Source organism: Danio rerio, chromosome 22 (genome assembly GCF_049306965.1).
Source record: "Danio rerio strain Tuebingen ecotype United States chromosome 22, GRCz12tu, whole genome shotgun sequence".
NCBI lineage: Eukaryota > Metazoa > Chordata > Actinopteri > Cypriniformes > Danionidae > Danio > Danio rerio.
Window position 1 is genome coordinate 20,189,496 of NC_133197.1, and position 20,072 is coordinate 20,209,567.

General features: G+C 35.6%; 1 protein-coding gene across 9 annotated transcripts in view; it reads right to left on the reverse strand.

Annotated features, from left to right (window-relative positions):
- The window catches only part of tcf3b (transcription factor 3b), a 29,190-nt gene extending 23,489 nt beyond the window's left edge, over positions 1-5,701 (reverse strand). For 4 of the 9 annotated variants that reach the window (XR_012397489.1, XM_005170494.6, XM_009296298.5 and 1 more), the window contains exons 1-3: positions 5,202-5,487; positions 1,711-1,807; positions 551-623 (exon numbers count right to left, since the gene is read on the reverse strand). Coding sequence is in view for 8 of the 9 variants with exons in the window: in XM_005170494.6 (XP_005170551.1) it covers positions 551-623; positions 1,711-1,785 (148 nt within the window). In the remaining variant the exon portion in view is untranslated. 9 annotated transcript variants of the gene reach the window in all.
- Positions 5,702-20,072: the final 14,371 nt, after the last annotated feature.

A 20,072-nucleotide genomic window follows, 5' to 3' on the forward strand; every position in this document is an offset into this window, starting at 1 on the left:
TTGGGAGACAGACAGACAGACTGGAAAGCCTTAAAGAGAATCGTATGAGCCTTTGACAACTTCTAAAACAATCTTAACTGAAGCAACACGAGCCAACAATGGGAGCAAAAATAACACTGAAGAGTGGGATGTGCAACTGGTTATAAAGATGAAAAAAAGAGATGACAAACAAAGCAAAATACACACTTTTGACAATTGTTTTGGGATTCTGGACCAAAGTATGATTATGAAGAGCAATCACTTCCTCCACTTGACCTAACAAAGTTTTTACGATGTACAAGTTTGTGCAAAAGGTGCTTCAACTCAACAACCGGTTCAAAGAAATCCAAACTGCCCCGAGCTTTGACTTTGGATACACGATGGTGTATTCATAAAAGAGGGGGTTTAAGAAAACAAGAAGAAGCATGTCCTTTTCCTGTGTTGAGAGGAGCGAGCACTTAGCAACTAGCCCAAACACTGCTGCAAAAAGCACCCATTTAAACTCATAAAAATCCACAAATAATACTAAACTGTTAAAAAAAAAAAGTATGATTTAATAGCAAAGCCTTACCTGTACCACCAAATTGACTGCTAGCAAGTGTGGTTGGTCTGTTCTTCCCATTGGCCACAGGGGGGGCAAACATCTGGGACAGAAAAGATTCAGAAGTCGAGTTGAAGCACACAAGCACATTACGACAAACTCACGTCAAAACAAGACCGATCGATTACACAGCATTACTTGGAATTCAGTTTGTGACATTCAGCAAAGTTTAATGCCAAAAGTCACGTCATATTCTCCAAAGTTAACCCATTAAATGAAAGTAACTAACTAGCATGGCACTTTCAAGATGCATCCTTGTCTTGTGCTACAAAGAATTCAGCATTTCACAGCAACAAAACAGGGCTAAAGAGGACCAGTTTACGTGGCTAGATGGTGTCTCTTTGTTTTTCATGTGCAAAGAGAAACCTGTTAGCAGCAACAGCGCTAGCCTTGCATGGTGCATGGGAGGGACTTTCTGGTGTGGTAGACATTTTTCACAACGTGCAACACCTCGAGAAAGAAGATCCTGAATGCATAATCTGCAAATCCTTTGATTTTCACCAAAGGTTCAAAGCTGGAAAATGAATGCAGTGCGACGGAGTAACTAAACCATCAACAATTTGTAATTAGATGTGAGATCATAATGCATTTGGTCTGGCACGTCTGATTATCAATGTATTGTCATAATTGATTCACTGCTTCAGTAGATGGCAATTTTCCAATGCAATAAATTAAGCATGGTTGGGCCGTTCAATGAATCAAGCGATTAACATTTTTATTTTCACTGCTTTTTTAATGCTCTTTAGGATGGCATGACCGCCAAGAATAATCACATTTTAAGAACAGGTGAAATAAGAACAACAAATGGAGGGATAAGGAAGGAAAAAAATACAGAGATGCTCAAATTAGAGAAGACTGAGTGATGGTTATTATGCCAAAGACATTTCAAATGGCAGACAGGACCCAAGTCGGAGGATTGCATCTGATTTAATGATCCATTATAAGGTTTATAGCCGACAACAGCACTCTCATACAATCAGCATTGTGACATTACATTCGATCAGTCCCAAAGAAAAACGGCTTACCTCTGACTACAAGGTCAAGTTTTGTGGAAGAGAATGATGCAATTCGAAATCATAAAGCAGTTCTTTACGAGAGAGTTTTTGTCCAGATCAGTGACACTTCCTTACCGCACTGAAATCCAACAGGTCACTGAGTTCCTTATCTGTTTCCACTGTGGCCATTCTCTGGTGTGGCTCGTTCATACCCCTCGGTTTTTAAAGAACCCTGCAGGAGAAAACCACAGATGGGTTTAGCTATCTAAAGACCAGATAAATGGGAAAAGCAGTGATGAACAGCAAGCCGAGTTTCATCCTATAGAATTGTAGATAGGAGTGGACGCGCACTGTACTTTTTCATCTCAAAAGAGTGTTACCAGCATTTTCATGGCCCACATTTAATTTGACAAATGAAAAACGGGATCAAATTAAATTAACTATGCATTGCTTCAGGAGGTTTCACAAAACACTAGTGCCAAGTTATTATGTGTCCAAGAATTCAATCTTAAATGTAAAACTTGCTTATTAACTAGGCCCAGACAGAAACTGCAGATTTTATTTGCTATTTATGCTAAAAATATATAACTACTTTCTATTTATTTAAGGTTTACAACGCATATCAAATTAGAACCACTTGTTTGGTTAAAAACAACTACTACATTAGACTTCTTTAATATTTCCACAAAATAACAGAAAATATTACTTTACATACTGTATATTTCATACATAATTGAAACAATTGCATATTATTCCATAAAATTAACAATAATTAATATGAAAACTTGTTAAAAACAAATATATTCTATGTATATAGTGTTCTGTGGATTTATGCATGCACAGATTCCATCTGGGCCTAATAACTAACTTGGTGTTGACATCCAGTTTTACACACAACAATTAGTAATAATACAACAATATGGCTATTAAAAAAACTACAATCCAGATCATCTATCAAATACTCTTACTAATATCACTGTTACACAACACCGGGACAGCAGGGAAACTAAATATTTTTACCAGTCAATAAGTTTCCATGAAACCCTGATAGCTGCACATGGAACATGCAAATCAATGTTCTTAACTTATTGAACATCTCCATCCTGTGTTTGATTTATAGTTATCTGGCCAGTTGTTTTGCATTAAAGGATACCATGAAACAAGGTGGAAAAGATTTCAACAACTCCAATGGAAGTGAAAGGTTTTAATACTTGTTCTAATACGAGACTGCTTAAAAACTTTTCACAGAGACATCTTAAGAAGTCATGTATGCTATTACATGCCAACAGGTGGTGTACTTTAGCAGTCCTTTTTATTAGCCATTAGTTTTTCCTCAACTGCCTGATAACACTATCGCAAGCCAATAGCTAAAATAAGTGATTTTACACCTTGCAAGTACATTTTATTCCCTGCTGCTTTTTGACTCCCAAACAAAAACAGCTAAACGAAAAATACAAAGTGGTCCCTCAGTAAGAAAAGAATAAAGAAACAGAGGGCCTAGAAATTCTCCTCAAGTCTATGCCAACCCCCCTAAAAAGCTTAGGAACACTGCAAAATAAATTGCATAATATTGGTGAGATTCTTGTATAATGTCTCAGATAAAACAGAAATGAAATTGGTTTTAACTGATATGAAAAGCCCTGCTGGTTGTCGTGAGGAGGGTCACAAATCGTCAAACACCTTTTATATATTTCTAAGAAATGAAACGGGATTATTTATGACGTGCGGTTCTTTTCGAACTTTCAGATCTGATAGAATTACCTGTTATTTATTGAGCCATTTCAACGTTTAAAGCCCGACCATTCTGAACTAATGATTCTATGAGCCGATTCCTTTTAGCGATTCAAAACACAGAACCTCCAGTTTAATTCTATTTTAGAACGAATGACTCTTATTAACCGGTTCTGTGTAGCTGATCAAAGCAACTACTATCTTTTTTTCTCTTCATGAAATATCTATAGTTTATTGAACCCCACTATATTTCGATTATCTTTCGTTTAGTTTAAATTTCAATGAACCCATGACTTAAATCATGACAGGCTGTTAGTATGACAACGTGCACAAGCTAGGCCTTGACGTTGTAGTCAGTGGCTTGCCTTTTTTATTTGTTTGTTTACTAATGGTTTTTCATTAGAAGCAAAAAAAAAAAAAAAACATCTAAATGTGGATCTAGAATTCAGTTAAAAGGGCATCTATGTGAACACATCATGTTAGCTATTTATTTTACAGGCTCTACCACGTGAAATAATCAAAATTTGTCGCATAATTTGCGAGAGGACCACATGCAATAAGATCTACAATGCTTTAGTTCCAAATGCTTTTTTTAATGAAAAACATTCAAATAAATTCATTGTTAAGAAACTATCAGAATTGTTAAACTCCATACAACACATTTCCCTTAACTGTGGTTTATATCTCACACACACACACACACACACACACACACACACACACACACACACACACACACACACACACACACACACACACACACACACAGTAAATGATGAGGTGACACCGAAAACCAGACAAAACAGGCGTATAAAACGTATTTCGTTGTCGTAAGATAACATCGTATCTTTAGCCTGGTATCACTGCAGCCATTGGTGGTTAGTTGTAAGAGAGCGCAACAGTGTTACCACTAACCACCAAATTAATGGGCCCGAAATAATCCACGTTATGTATAAAAGCAAAGGAAATACAACGCGAAAACGTCTATTTAAGATCAATTTCCAATATTGAACGCGAGACGACGGATTTAAAGTAGTGTTTAGTCACGTCCCTTTCTTTGTGCAAGTAGGGCTAAGCTTTACCCAGACATGAACAATGTCAATATTTATTCTCAGTTGTAAACTTATTGTATTCCGATAGCTAACCATTTCGAAAAGCGATAAGGCCACATCGATCGCGCGCGCATCATTTTGATAATATTATTGGCAATTATCATTATTAACCAGACGTCGAGTCGATAATTCTCAATTATTCGTGTGTTGTGCGATAAACGTACAAGTCTAGCTTGGGATAAAGCTAAAGTTAATAAAGTGCCGCGACAAAATGTCAACTTTTCCTCAAGAGACTCGCGATTTGATGAAGGCGAGTGGGGTGAGGGGCACGAGGAATTTCCTGCCAAAAATATTCAACAAAGTAACCGAATTCAGCGTGAAAAGCAAACATGGATGCTACAACACACTCTCAACTCGCTGCGTGAGTCTAATAGGTAGTTTTCACAAGTCCAACAAATTAAAGTAACTTTCAATCGCTGTTAATTTGTATATTTAATTTGCACTGACAGCTCTCGCTCTTAACCAGACAGTTAAACTCATAAGCGCCACACAAAACTAATCCTTACTTTGATAAAAGGACAAAGGAGTCATTTCTGTTAGGATAGAACTGGGTTAAAGACCACCAGCACAAAACTGGGCAGGACTTCCCACCACCACCACTGCCACTAAGCAAAAAAAAAAAAAAAACTCTGCATCCCCCCACTTCCATAAGCAGACATCCCAAAAACTTGCTAAATGGAACTTCAATATGCAATTATGTGACTTGTATGATGTAAATACGAGACCTAAATTATTCTACTTGGTAACCCGATAAAACGCCACAAACAGGCAAAAAAGCCTTACCTCAGTTTATCAGTTGTCTTACATCCAGTAGTAAAAAAGAAAGGTTCAGCCTCGCAGGGAAAAACCATAAAACTTGAAAGAATTTGAAGCACGGCGCATTAAAGGCTGATAGGCGCAACAATGTGTTATTTCTCCTTTGACATCCTCCTCCAAAACACCAACGTCATTAATACAATGTTGCAGGTCTGTATCCAAACAATCCCGCGCCACGACTTCCTTTATGTTGTTACAATTGAGGTGAATTCATTCTTCTAGTAGACATCTTGACCACCTCCATCCACATTGTGAGCAGCAACAATGTATTCCTCCGCATGGAAAGAGGGGCCTCAAACGCTCGGGTGTCCAGTTTCATGTGCCCAGGGGAGTCAAGAGTTATTTCGATAAGGTCTACAGTTTAAAATGCACTGATGTGTCGGGACGCACACAGCGGTCATTGGTCATTTGTCAGTCAAGACTGAATAGATCGGCTTTGAGGGAAAAAAGGAATTGATAATAGGAACTATAATTTCCGGCGGAGGCCGATGGAAGAAAAGTAAGCGGCATTTATACAAGAGCTGCGAGAGATGGAGAGATAAACCCGCACGCTAGTAGCCAATAAAAAGGCGACAGAAAGTGACAGGCAGGTAGGATGGCCAATGGCCATGCGTATTTTCGCACGAGACCCGCCCCTTTCGTGACGAACGCTGTGTGTTCAGTGAGGCTGACTGAAGGGGCTAGAGCACAGCCTGCGTGACATCATTTTATTAGTCTGGTTAACGTGGACGCCCGCTCGTTTTATCGCTTAGAGTGTTCATAATTTGACGTGTTTTCATTTATTTACACACCGCATTTTTTGGTTACTTGACAGTTGTAACCATAAAACAAGTTGTGTGACGGCCTAAGAGTTTACTCTTTCGGTTTGTATTGAAAAGACACTACTGGGGGCTGAAGTAACTATTACTTTGTAACTCAATCTTAGACACAGGAAATACTTGCCCAAGCTACGTTGTAAGCATTATATGATTGATGTCTGTCTTTACTGATCCAGTAACAATCCCTCAAACAGAAGGCGGCTACACTTATGAAAATGAACCATGGTTTATTGTAGTAAAAATGTAGTAACCATGTTTTTTTTAACCCTGTCATATTGATTACTATTTGTATAACCAAAGTTTTACAACAAATGCCTTTGTTAAAATATTTAGAGTCCCAAAACGATGCTTTGTTATTTATATGATTAAGCTGAAATAGCTTTTTATTTAGGTATTATCTGTAGTAAAACCATTGTTATCTTTTATAAGAATGATATTCAGTATAACAGATAAATGAACTGTAGTTATAACAGTAAAAAAAAAAAACTACATCTGTCCAAATATGACACAAAATTAACCAATTTTTAGTTTTAATATCGAGTGACTATGTGTCTTGTTTTTCCCAGGACAGTCCTGTATTTGAGCTTTATATACAAAAATAAGTTTGTATAAGTTTTGTTATTTTAAAATCTAAAAAAAATTTAAAATAAAAAGACCTAGATATTGAGAAAATTACCTTTTAAGTTGTCCAAATTAAATACATGGCTGTCACTTAGTTGTTTTAAAACATGTGTATATGTATGTAAATATATATATATATATATATATATATATATATATATATATATATATATATATATATATATATATATATAGTAAACTAAATATGTTATTTCTTATGAAAATTGTTAAATACACATTAAATAACTTACTTCTCAGACATAGTTTCACTTGATTCCCTCTATAGACGGTGCAAAGAAAACAGCAGTTTCTTTTGCCGAAGTCCCTAGATGCTTCCATGATGTGAGTTCCCTCTTTCACATATATATATGTTCCCAACATGCTGGGTTATAGATCTACACCGATTTTCAACCCAAATTGGGTTAAATTAACCAAACTTTTTTATAGAAAAAAGTCCAGAGTCACAAATAATTATGATTTAGTGTTTCAACTCCAGAATGATGGAAAATTTAACAAAGTTGGGTTTGTCCATTTGTTAAATTTTCCATCATTCTGCAGTTGGGTTTGTCCATTTTTATTCCCAAATTGCATTAACATGACTAATAATTATTATTTTTTTAATTATGCAAGCATCACGTAACACTAAATTTACCTTAGGATGGATAGCCAACCAGTATCCAGAACTGAAAATATGTACTACATGCACTTTAAAACAAGTAATATTCCTCCTGACTCACACTGCCCAATTTCACTCTGAGAAATCTATTAACCCAGCCTAAAAAAATACAATCAAAAAGTATGCTACAACTTTGAAAAACACCTATTCATCATGCTAAATCCACCCAATGTAAAATCAAACTCTCAACACTAAAAGCACTTGGTTTTAAAATGCATATTTTTACTAGCATGTTGAACCAAAATTTCCCTTGACTGTGACCAGTTATTTTATTTTTTTTATTTTTTTGCCCTACTGCACATGTGCTTCCAGCCATAAATATAACCCTAACCGCAGAATGGTTTCCGTCTCTCCCTGTGGCTGATTCATAGAGCTGGTCTAGTGAGGGGGGGAGAGGAGCATGGGATCACAGAATACAGGGATCATAACAGAGTGTGTAGTTGGGGGATGGGGACGAGAGGCCATGCAGCACGGCCAGAAGAAGAGAAAGAGAGAGAGAGAGAAAGAGAGAGGGATGATGGCAGGAAAAAACGGATGAAGGGCCACAAGTCAGAGCTCTACTTAAAGCTGAGGCATTGTAGATTTCAAAACACACCAATCCCAGATAAAGGAACAACCAGGAAGAACAAGAAATTAGGTCAACTAAAGCAATGACTAGAGTCTAGATATTGGTGACGATCATGAAAAATGTCTAAATTCCAATGGGGGAGAGGGATTGTGAACTTGTTGGAAAACTGAGTAGGGTGTGGTTTGAAGAATATTGGCTTTATTAATGATAATATTTATAACATGAATTAAAAGTTTATGAAGTTATTAAGTGGGGGAAATAAATAGGCTGGTAAACTCAAGGCAGAAAAAAGAACCGTTTCCGATCTCCACCATAGGGAGGGAGCAAAATTAGTAAATAATATCAACAAAAGGCACAGTAAATTGTCATAATTAGCCCCAAGGGTCCTGTGTGGTGGACAATGGAGCTGTAAGGCAAAGGAATACAGCTGGGTAACACATACCTTTACTAGCACACAGAGAGCGCCACATACAATAAACTATTGTTCTGCTTGATCTTGCATGTGTCCCATTTTGTTACCGGCATCAAATTAAATAAACAAAAGTGATTTTATATACAGATTTGAATTTAAGCATTTGTGTAGAACATATTTTATGCTGTAATCTACTGAAATTTATAGTAAAAATAGAGGGTTTATTTTTGCATGAAATAATAATAACAGAAATCAGACATATTTCAAATAAAGAAGAGTGAAGTAATCAGTACTTTGTGGAATAATACAGTTTTTCTTTTATTTAATGCTCTACATGAGAATATTTAAAAAATGGAAGCAGTTATCTCACTAGAATAACACAAATATTACCATTTTACCCAAACACATAACTATTAAATCCAGACAAACTAAGAATGTGCTCTCTTGATTGTGTCTATTGAGAAATATAGGAGACACATTAAATAAATGCTAAGTATTTAAAGTCAAGTGTCTGCTATGCTCTTTGAATTTATTTTTGTGAATATGTAAAAGGGCGGCATGGTGGCTCAGTCGTTATCACTGTCACCTTACAACAAGAAAGTTGCTGGTTTGAGGCATGGTTGGTTCAGTTGGCATTTCTGTGTGGAGTTTGCATTTTCTCCCTCTTTTCGCATGGGTTTCCACCGGGTGCTCTGGTTTCCCCTACAGCTTAAAGACATGCGCTATAGGTGAACTGAATAAACTAAATTGGCTGTAGTGTATGGGTGTGAATGTGAGAGTGTATGGGTGTTTCCCAGTTCTGGGTTGCAGCTGGAGGTCATCCAATGTGTAAAACATATGCTGGATAAATTGGCGGTTCATTCCATTGTGGGGACCTCTAATTATTAAAGGGACCAAGCCGAAAAGAAATTGAATGAATAAATGAATTAGAGGGTTTATTTTTTAATAATATAATGATCATAAATTCAGACATCTTTATATTTCTTTTTAGACACTACAAAATCAATTTCAGAATAGTGGAGACATCAATCTTTTGTGGAATACTCCACATTTTCTTTCCGACTGGTATAAAACAAATATCAACCTTTTACCCAAACATATAACAATAAACACCAGAGAAATTGAAAATGTTCAAGTGCTCTCTTAATTTTGTCCATAGCAGAATATTGGAGGAATATTCATTAAATGCTTTATAGAAGTATTCCCCAACAAACAAAAAACACGCGCTTCATGTATAACTGTACTAAATAGATGTACTAAATAAATCAAGTATTTAAAGACAATTATAAAAAAAAAGATTAAAGAAGCTATAGATATGTTGACGCAGTATTTAGTGCTGTCGCCTCACACCAAGAAGGTCACTGGTTCTGTGTGGAGTTTGCAGTTTCTCCCTGTGTTTGCGTGGGTTTCCTGTGGGTGCTCCGGATTCCCCCACAGTCTAAAGACATGCAGTACAGGTGAATTGGGTAGGCTAAATTGTCCGTAGGATATGAATGTGTGTGGATGTTTCCCAAAGATGGGTTGCGGCTGGAAGGAAAATGTGCTGGATAAGTTGGCGGTTCATTCCGCTGTGGCGACCCCACATTAATAAAGTGACTAAGCTGACAAGAAAATGAATGAATGAATGAAGCTATAGATTTATTCATGTTTTCTAAACAAGTCTGCATTTTTTTTGCTCAGAAATAGTCCAAAAGTTACATAATCCATCAAACAGCAATGCAAAATGATGAATTACATCAAGTTTATTCCTTTAACTTCCCCATGAAGAAAAAAAAATGGATTGCATTTCTTAACTCCTAATGTTGCTAGTTACCACACTCAATGCATTTTTTTAACACATCCCCTAATTTCTAAAATATCAAATGATTGATATGTCAGTTTATGGTAAAAGTACCGGATTTAATACAACAACTATGAAAATCAGAAATTATGAAGTGTATGATCTATTTATTTAAAAATATTCAAAATAAAACATTTTTGAATACTAAATCACCTTTTTTTTAAAGTATGCCATAAAATATTTTATATTCTCATTTAACATGTTTTCTTGTTTGTTTGTTTTTTACAATAAAACCAAAATCAAGTGTATTAGTGCAACAGGATTATGTTTGTTTGATTTTTTTGTAAACCAACAATGCTGTGTGTAAATCATTATTTAAAACAGTCATTCTTTAAAGACTTTAACCGTCATTATTTAAAACAGTAAAAACACGGTCAACCGTTTGGTAGAGCAGCAGTTAAACGGTTAAAGTAAAGTGCAAGCTTATGTTGTTTGAAATGAATAAAATGTAAAAAATTTAAACAGCGATCCATTATCATTCAGTGTAACAGATGTATTTATGGAAATATGAAACATGTACTTTGACCTACTTATTAAAATATTGAATATAAAGGATGCTAAATTGCATTATATTTTAAATAAAAGTTTTTGAAATGTACATTTTAATTGTGTGATTTAAAGCACAGTGTAAAAGAAAAGGTCGGCGCGGTGGCACAGTGGGTAGCGAGTAGGTCGCTGGTTTGATCCTTGGCTACGTCAGTTTACATTTCAGTATAGAGTTTGCATGTTCTTCCCGTATTCATGTGGGTTTTCTCCGGGCGCTCCGGTTTCCCCCACAGTCCAAAGACATGCGGTACAGGTGAATTAAATAAGCTAAATTGGTCGTAGTGTATGAGTGTAAAGCTGCGGTCACATTGCATTTTTCTGAATGCGAATGCATCAAGCCTCCTTTTCACTGCACAAATGAAAAGACAAGCGCCAGACCAATCATCCAATCATCTCCATATGTGGAAAATTCGGATCCGATTTGAGCTGCAGATCTGTTAAAATATTGGAACTCATGCGACTACCTCATGCGACTGGCCGACCGGATGTGATGTATATTTTAGGGTTGTCCAAGCAGGTCTGTGCGCGCGGGATGACAAATAGGGATTTTTTTTTTTGAATCAGAAAAAAAGGCTACATTAATAAAAACATTTATATTCAGAAATGAGTAATAAAAATACAAAAATTTTATGTTGTCTCCACATTTCCTCCAAAATTTTTAGCGATCTTTGAGTTTCTAGTATTCATTCATTCAACCACAGTGAACGGACGGAGAATAAAGGCTCTTGAAAATTCTGTGTGACAGCCACAAGAGGGCGTATTACGACAGTCGTGTCCAAATGCTGTGTGCAGTGAAAGGCGGCTTCAGACTTGAAACGTAAGCTCGTGCGACAAGTTTTGCAGTTTGTTGCGTTGCAAAGTTCTAGCTTGGTAAACTCTGACCTGCAAAATCGAATCAAGTGACTGCGTGAGACCAATCGAAGATCAAAATATGACCTCTTAGACTGAAATTTAAAATATAGACCAATCACTCATTGTTTTAAATGTCTAATAATCTTGTTTATTTCCGCCTCTTCTCACAGTTCCGTACCCCAGAATTTCGCATGCTCAAACTCTAATGTAACCGCGACATGAATGTGAGAGTGTATGGGTGTTGCCCAGTACTGAGTTGCAGCTGGAAGGGCATCCTCTGTGCAATACATATGCTGGAAAATTTGGCGGTTCATTCCACTGTGGCGACCCTTGAAAAAACTATAATAAGGAAATAACTATATATATATTCCATTGTCATTCAGTGTAACAGATGTATTTATGGAAATATGAAACAAACTGCGTATTCTGACCTGTACTTATTAAAATACTGAATATAAAAGATGCTAAATTGCATAATTGTCTTGGACATTTCCATTTTTATGGTGTGATTTGAAGGACGGTGTAAAAGAATATCTTTAAAATGATGATTAATTAGTATTTTGGGCCTGCAATGTGATCCTTAAATCTTATTTGCAGGGATAGTTCACACGAAAACAACAATTCTGTGTTCGTTTACTTTTGTTTCTGCCTAAATAAAAATGTAAACAGAACACCTGCTAATAAACAGAGAAAAAAAACTTTTTATTGTTTTGTTGCTTGAAAACCCCTTTTCATCTTTGACCCACATAGCTAGGTTATACAGTATATCCAGTTTATTTAGTTAAAGACGAATGAGCCAATTGCTCTGGGTCAGATTGTGGTTCACAGCGAACAGTGGGATTTCAAGAAAGAAATTAGCGAGCTTGTATGATCTCCAAGTAGTTTGTAGTAACAGCTGGGCCTGACATGGAGAGCATGCAGCGGGTCATGTAGAAAGGAGGGTTATAACAGACAAAAGGAAGAAAATCTTGAAGGAAAGAAGCATTGTGCCTTAGAAAGACGTCCAAGGATTCGAAGACAAAAAGATATGTAAATCTTTTAACTGAGATATCACTTTTGATGGACATGGATTGTCAAATGGGAATTCGGCGATGACAAATCAGAGAGTGGCCGTGAAATGTGACAGATTTTACACAAAAAAAAATCCGTGATGGTTTAGTATAATATCTTGTTTCCATGCATGGTAGGATTCATTATCTGAGCGACTCTGTTGAATCCTCCTTCCAGCCATCCTCCGCCCTCTGTCTGTAATTAACGCCAGATGTAGAAGTAAAATTAGCATATGTTTCACATGTTTCTGCTAATCATTCATACATTTGTGCAAGCGTATAAAATATTTATCTATGTAAAAAGTCTGAATAAAGACTATTGTTTTGCTATTGTAACATTTCCGTGGCATAATATTATACTACTCAATTTGAAGCATACAATGAAATTAGCATGTAATTATCGTTAAATTGGTATATGGAAATTATTCATGACAGCGTGTATTTATTTGGTTTAGCAGAGCGTAAGTATTATTTTCCTGTGTTTTCTGTATGCATTCATGAGGCTTTTTTCTAATGATCAAAAGAGGCTGTTTGGGAGAGCTGAGCTGATTTATTTGTGGAAAAGATTGTGTTGTGCAGTTTTTCCAACAACATCTAAATAAATTTAAGCACCTTTCACACGTTTGTCTGCTGAAAACAAAACTAAGCATAAATATGGAGAGAATCTCACAAAATCCTGCTGGGTCAACTGCTGACCTAATTCTCATTAAACAGATGCCAAAAATATCCAATTTGCATTACTATAAATTAAATAAATTTGAATATTACTATTTATACATTATAGTTGTTATTATTATTATTATTTTTATTAATATTATTATTATTATTTTGCATAGTTCTTTTTTGTTTTGCTTATTTTTTTTAATCCAACCCAAAAATGAATATATTATAGTAATGAGTATCTAATGAGAATCATTATGAAAATAATGACAAAAGCTCAGATGTAAACATCCAGAGTAATTATGGTGATGAGAACTGCAGGATATTGAAATAGAGATTAAAATTCTCCCTCAAATCAGAGTAGAATGTTAACATTTAATCCCATACGGACTGCTGAATCCCTGGCAATGCTCAAAAGACTTGTATTTTAAGCTTTGAATTAGTAGCCCTTGATGTGAGTACTGTCTCTTTACAATAAATCGCTTGATCTCTTCCTCATTCACTCAAAAAATTATTTTTCCTACTTGTTTAAACTACTTTATTTAAATAGAGCTGAATCAACACAATTCTTAATATTTTTTTAGTGGGACAACTTAATTGTTTTTTTTTCAATCCACAAAAAACAAGTAACCCTTTAACTGGGATTGAAACCTCTTGGTTGACCTTTTGTCCCTACTGTAGGTTCAGGTCAATTTAATTCAATTTAATTAAATTCAAGTTTATTTGTATAGTGCTTTTTGCTTTTCCCAAAATGTTCATCATTTTATTGCTTAAGACTGTCTTTTTAAGTCCTTTCAGGGTTAGTATCTTCTATTCAAACTTAGGTTATTATTAAAACAAAACAAAAATTAGCTTACAGTTGTTTAAGGAACACAATTTAAACAAAAATTTAAAAAAATCATAGTGGACGTTAAAGGGTTAATCGTCAATCAAAGAGCATATGCTTATATTCACTAAAAGTAAAGGTCAAATTGAGTAAAATAATATTAAAATGTTATTTAGCTTCAGACAAAATGTTCATTCTACTCTTTAAAAATTCATTCATTCAGCTTTAAAAAAGAGTCAATGTCTCACTCATAAACACTGTACTAGTTTCATTACTGGATGATTCAGCATTTTGAGCGAAACTCTTAAACAAATAACTAGGATGCTCTGATCAGGATTTTTGCAGCTGAGACCCAGTACCGATTTCTTACAGATTCTGATGCTTCATGCTTTATAATGCGTAAAGCACGTTTTCCCTCTATGTATGATTCTTAAGTTGAGATCTCTCCTTACCGCAGCTTTAAAGAAAATAACAGATAAAACAGATCAAAGTTTTGTTAGAAAAATTACAAACTATGTAATTTGGAATGCTGCAAACGATAAAAGAAGCATGTCTCAATGAAGAAAAAGTTAGTAAGGAATCAATAACACAGAAGTTATTTCAGTTCTTATGTGTAAAATGGCCTAAATACATGCAAGGTCATTCAAATATTTTGCTCATCTACAACTAACACAAACACTTGTGATCGGTTCATAAGATCGTCCAGATCAGCGAGTAGCGATCAAGTCATTAAATGTGATTATCCGATACTGATCTTCAGCCAACCAGTTGGAGCATCTCTATACACAAAAAACTATTAAATGCATGCTGTAAACTTTCAGACAATTGCATTTAAACAAGAAAGTGAAGTACCTAAATAATCATTCCTTGCATTTTGCACTTTTGGTATTCTCTACTTTTGACAAAAGCATTACAGATTATTATTAAGACTTTAGTACCTCTTTTTACTTCTACATTTATGTTTAACAGACAACAATAAATTGTTTAATAGTGATAACGTTTTTGAAAAGAAGTCTTTGCAACTAGCAAAAGTTGACAAACACAAACACCTCACAATTCCTTGGGAACATACATGAATCGAAAAAGAAAATAAAAGCATAGCTTTGCTAAATGCGTTATCAATGGCTAGACACCACACACATCAAAAACATGCAAAGTAACAACTTAATATAAAAATATTCTAGCTTTTTACAGAAAATATTCACATAATCCTTGAAATCGTTAAGCTTTTTTAGTAACTGTTATTTAAAGGAATAGTTGACCTAAAAATCATTGCCAAAATTGACTCACCTTTTATTTAAGTGGTCTCAAACCTTTATGTGAAAAATTAACAATTTGAAACTGTAAAAATATATACTTTAAAAATATAATACTATAGTGAATGGCTACTGGTTTCATTTCTCAAAACTGAAACTGTTCAATGGAAGAAAGAAATAATTAAAATGACAGAATGTAAATGATTAAATAGGTTGATAGATAATTTTACCCAGTAATTGTATTGCATTTACATTTATATTTCAATTTTTCATATTTACAATTACGTGTAATCAGAACTCTTATCTTAGTTTAGATTAGTTTATTTAAAATTTGACAGGATGGTATTGCAGCACATTCCCTGAAATGCGTCAAACACACACTCGAATCAATATTTGACTATTAAAAATACCAATATATAACATGATAAACAAAGTAAATATAATAATTAAAAAAGATCAAACACTATACTACAATTATAATTTATATATACAGTTGAAGTCAGACTTATTAGCCCCCCTGTTTTTCAACACATTTCTAAACATATTAGTTTTAATAACTCATTTCTAATAACTGATTTATTTTATCTTTGCCATAATGACAGTAAATTAATATTTTACTAGATAGTTTTCAAGACACTTCGATACAGCTTAAAGTGAAATTTAAAGGCTTAATTAGGTTAACTAGGCAGGTCAGGGTAATTAGGCAAATTATTGTATGATGATGGTTTGTTCTGTAGACTTGTCACAAAAATATAGCTTAAAGGGGCTAATAATATTGACCTTAAAATGTTTTTAAAAAAATAAAATTTTTATTCAAGCCAAAATAAAACAAATAAGACTTTCTCCAAAAGAAAAAAATATTATTAGACACACTGTGGAAATTTCCTTGCTCTGTTAAACACCATTTGGGAAGTATTTAAAAAAGAAAAAAAATTCAAAGGGGGGCTAATAATTCTGACTTCAACTGTACAACAATCAATATTCTCTTAGAAAGTAGAAAGTATTTCTGGTAGAAAGGCAGTTGAAAACATTGAAAAAATGTCTGTTTTGTTGGTTTGTTTGTCAGTTCATTAGTAATATTAGTTATGCTTTAAACATCCCATGCTTTAAATTACAAATAAAAACGCTTTGTGCTGTGAGGTGTACACTTACACTGAGTAAGTTTACATGGACATCATTAATCTAATTTTAATATGATTAAGACAATACTCTAATTAAGAGTCTACCATGCAATGTTTGATTAATTTAATCCAATTAAAGTCATAATCGAACTAAACAGAAATTGAATTAAGACATGTGGAGTATGACGATTTTTTGCCCATACGGTGTGCAGTATTAAAACTACACTCTTCCAGCAGTTTAAACTCGCATCCAAAATCTCGTTTGTCATAGAGGGCATGCATGAAATGCTCCTGAATGAAATTGAAAGTGCCAAACAGCAGTTAAAATCGACAAATTAAAAATGAAACATCAGAAATTACATTAAACTCCGGAGGAAACGTGGATAGTGTGGTGATGCAATAACGTTAATCGAATGTGCTATAACATGTAAAACGAGATCATGAATGGAACATTCAAAAACTCTTGTCAACACATTATCAAATTATTGTCCTATTCAGATTACGGCAAATAATTTGATTACTGACATCCTTATAATTGAAGTCACTGTCGAACAAAATGGCAAAGTATTTATTTTACTTAAAATCTCAATAATCAAGTCTTGTGACACAGTGACTCAAGCACCCTGTAATATATAATACAGAAAAACATTTCAAAACGCAATCAGTGTAAACCCAAACTACTCTACGCAACGGCGCACCTGCAGTCAGTTGGTTTGAACCCGAAGCTTCTCGCCGTGTGCATCTCCAGAGTTTTCCATTTCCAGGTCATCTGCACACAGAACCTACTTTTTATCTCTGTTTGCTCTACAGCACTGCACAGTGTGAACCCCTAACCTTTTCATGCATTCATCCTCTGCACCGAACTCTCTAATCTCTGATTTACTTCTCTCTTTTCACATCACTAAAAGCCATCTGAGCTCTTCAAAGAAACTCCTCCATGGCTGCTGTATCACACAGATGTTTGGGGTGCGCTGTGCTGCACTCGTTGACTACCTGCAGCGGAGGGCGAGATCTTTGGTGCATACGGTAGTGATCAGACATGAAACTAGGCCAAGCTCCACCACCCCAAAGCCTCACCAACCCCCATGCCTTCCCATCAGCGCAAACAGTGACATCTTTGTGACAATCGAGAGCTGAATTCTGTCACTCTCAAACGGGAATCTTCATTTATTTATAAACCTTTGAAGTGCATTTACGCTGATTCTATAAATGATCGTGTATTTCTGAACCTCACGGAAACATTTTTCTGAAAGTTGACTTTGGAGATTGATGACTTTGGCGTTATGCCCATGTTCTGGGTCTATCTGAGTAGAAGGGGAGGAGAGAAGTATCTATCTGTTTTGCTTGCCCTGCACATGGTAAACTGACCCCCGCTGACTTCGCTCGATTGGAGGCCAGTCAACGGGCACTAAAATGAAGGCACCCACCTTTACAGCACCATGGGAAAAGGACTATCAACTCACCATGCTGATTAGAAGCAAAATACATGCACCTGAGTATGACTGAAATTGTTTTGTTGCACAAAAACCTGCTGGTTAAATGTCAACCCAAAAATAAAACAAATTAAAATAGTAATAATAAAGTAAATAAATAATAATATTAAATGATACCTATCTACATTAATATTTTTTAGATCTTTTAGGGGTATGAAACTGAAAAACGGGCTAATTTAGTGTAGGTGGTTTCATGGCAAAATTTTACCATCCTGGTGGAAATTCTTCATTGATTACATATTTACACTTGAGTTTGAGCATACGAAACTCTGTCGCACGGCACTTTGAAAAGGGGCGGAATTAAACAAGATGATTAGACATTAAAAAATGAGTGACTGGTCCATATTTTAAATTTCTGTACAAAGAGCTCAAGTTTTGATTTTCGATTGATTTCACTGAATCACGTGATTCAATTTTGCAGGTCAGAGTCTACCAAGCTTGAAACTTGTCACACGATGCATTTGCATGCGTATGAATGGAAGTCTATGGGGCGAAAAGTGTGAAGGTTTAATTACCAGAGTGACAGCACAGTTTTGCTCAAAAATTTCCAATGTGTGCAATGTGTGATATATCAGAGTTCAAAAGAGGACAAAATGTTGGTGCATGTCTAGCTGGCACATCTGTGACCAAGACAGCAAGTCTTTGATGTATCAAGAGCCACGGTATCTAGGATAATGTCAGCATACCACCAAGAAGGAAGAACCGCATCCAACAGGAGTAACTGTGTGATTGTATATAAAAAAAAGTAATTAAAACCACTCAAAATTATATGTGCATCTCAACTCTCCTGTTTCCACCAAAACTGTTTGTTGGGAGATCCAGAGGGTGGACATTACCGGCCTGCTGTAGCCAAACCTCTGATCACTCATGCCAATGCCAAATGTTGATTTCAATGTTGATTTCAATGGTGCCAGCAGTCAAAATCTTGGGCTATGGACAATGTGAAACATGTATTTTTCTCTGATGAGTCCACCCACATCTGAGAGAGTTAAGGTGTGGAGAAGCCCCAAAGAAGCGTACCACCAACACTGTTGCATGCCCAGAGTGAAGCATGAGGTGGATCAGTGATGGTTTGGGCTGCAATATCATGGCATTCCCTACACCCAATACTTGTGCTAGATGGGCGCAAAACTGCCAAGGACTACCAAACCATTCTGGAGAACCATGTGCACCCAATGATTTAAACACTGTCTCCTAATGGCAGTGCCATGTCTCAGGATGATAATCCACCAATACACACAGCAAGACTGGTGACAGAGTGGTTTGATGAACATAAAGGGAAGTAGAACATCTCCCATGGCCTGCACAGTCACCAGATCTAAATATTATTGAGCCACTTTGGGGTGTTTTTGAGAAGCGAGTCAGGAATTGTTTTCCTTCACCAACATCACATAATGATCTGGCCGCTGTTCTGCAAGAAGAATGATTCATAATCCCACTGTGCAGGACTTGTATTTTTCATTCCCAAGACGAATTGGTGTTGTATTGGCCACAAAAAGAGGCCCTACACCACACTAATACATTTTTCTGGTCTAAAAGCAGGCATTTCAGTTTTATTGCCCAACCCCTGTGTGTGTGTGTGTGTGTGTGTGTGTGTGTGTGTGTGTGTGTGTGTGTGTGTGTATATATATATATATATATATATATATATATATATATATATATATATATATATAATTTGTGATAGTGTAAATTGTAATGATAATTTAATTATTGTCGTCTTCCGTTTTGTTTTTGTTTAGTCACAGGCATGTTTTGGCAGGACTTTGTGAGATTCAATCATGCATCAAAATACTATTGAGAACTTGAAAAATGGGACATTACGCTTTTATTCGTGTTTGTACGTTTTTCCAACCATTTCTCTTTCAAACTTTCAGGGCCTTGTAAGATTATATCATGTGTTCCCCTATCTCTGACACACCTGCCATTTTTGGATCCCAACGTTGCACATTTCTCTCGGGCAGCCCCTGCTCTCTCACCCACGCATCAGGTACAGTGAGTGTAGCGTAGACTTCCTGTTTACAAACCCCAAGACCTCCAGCTTCCCGCCACACAGACCTGCGGTCGCTCAAGCGCTAACTTAACGTGACACACGACGAG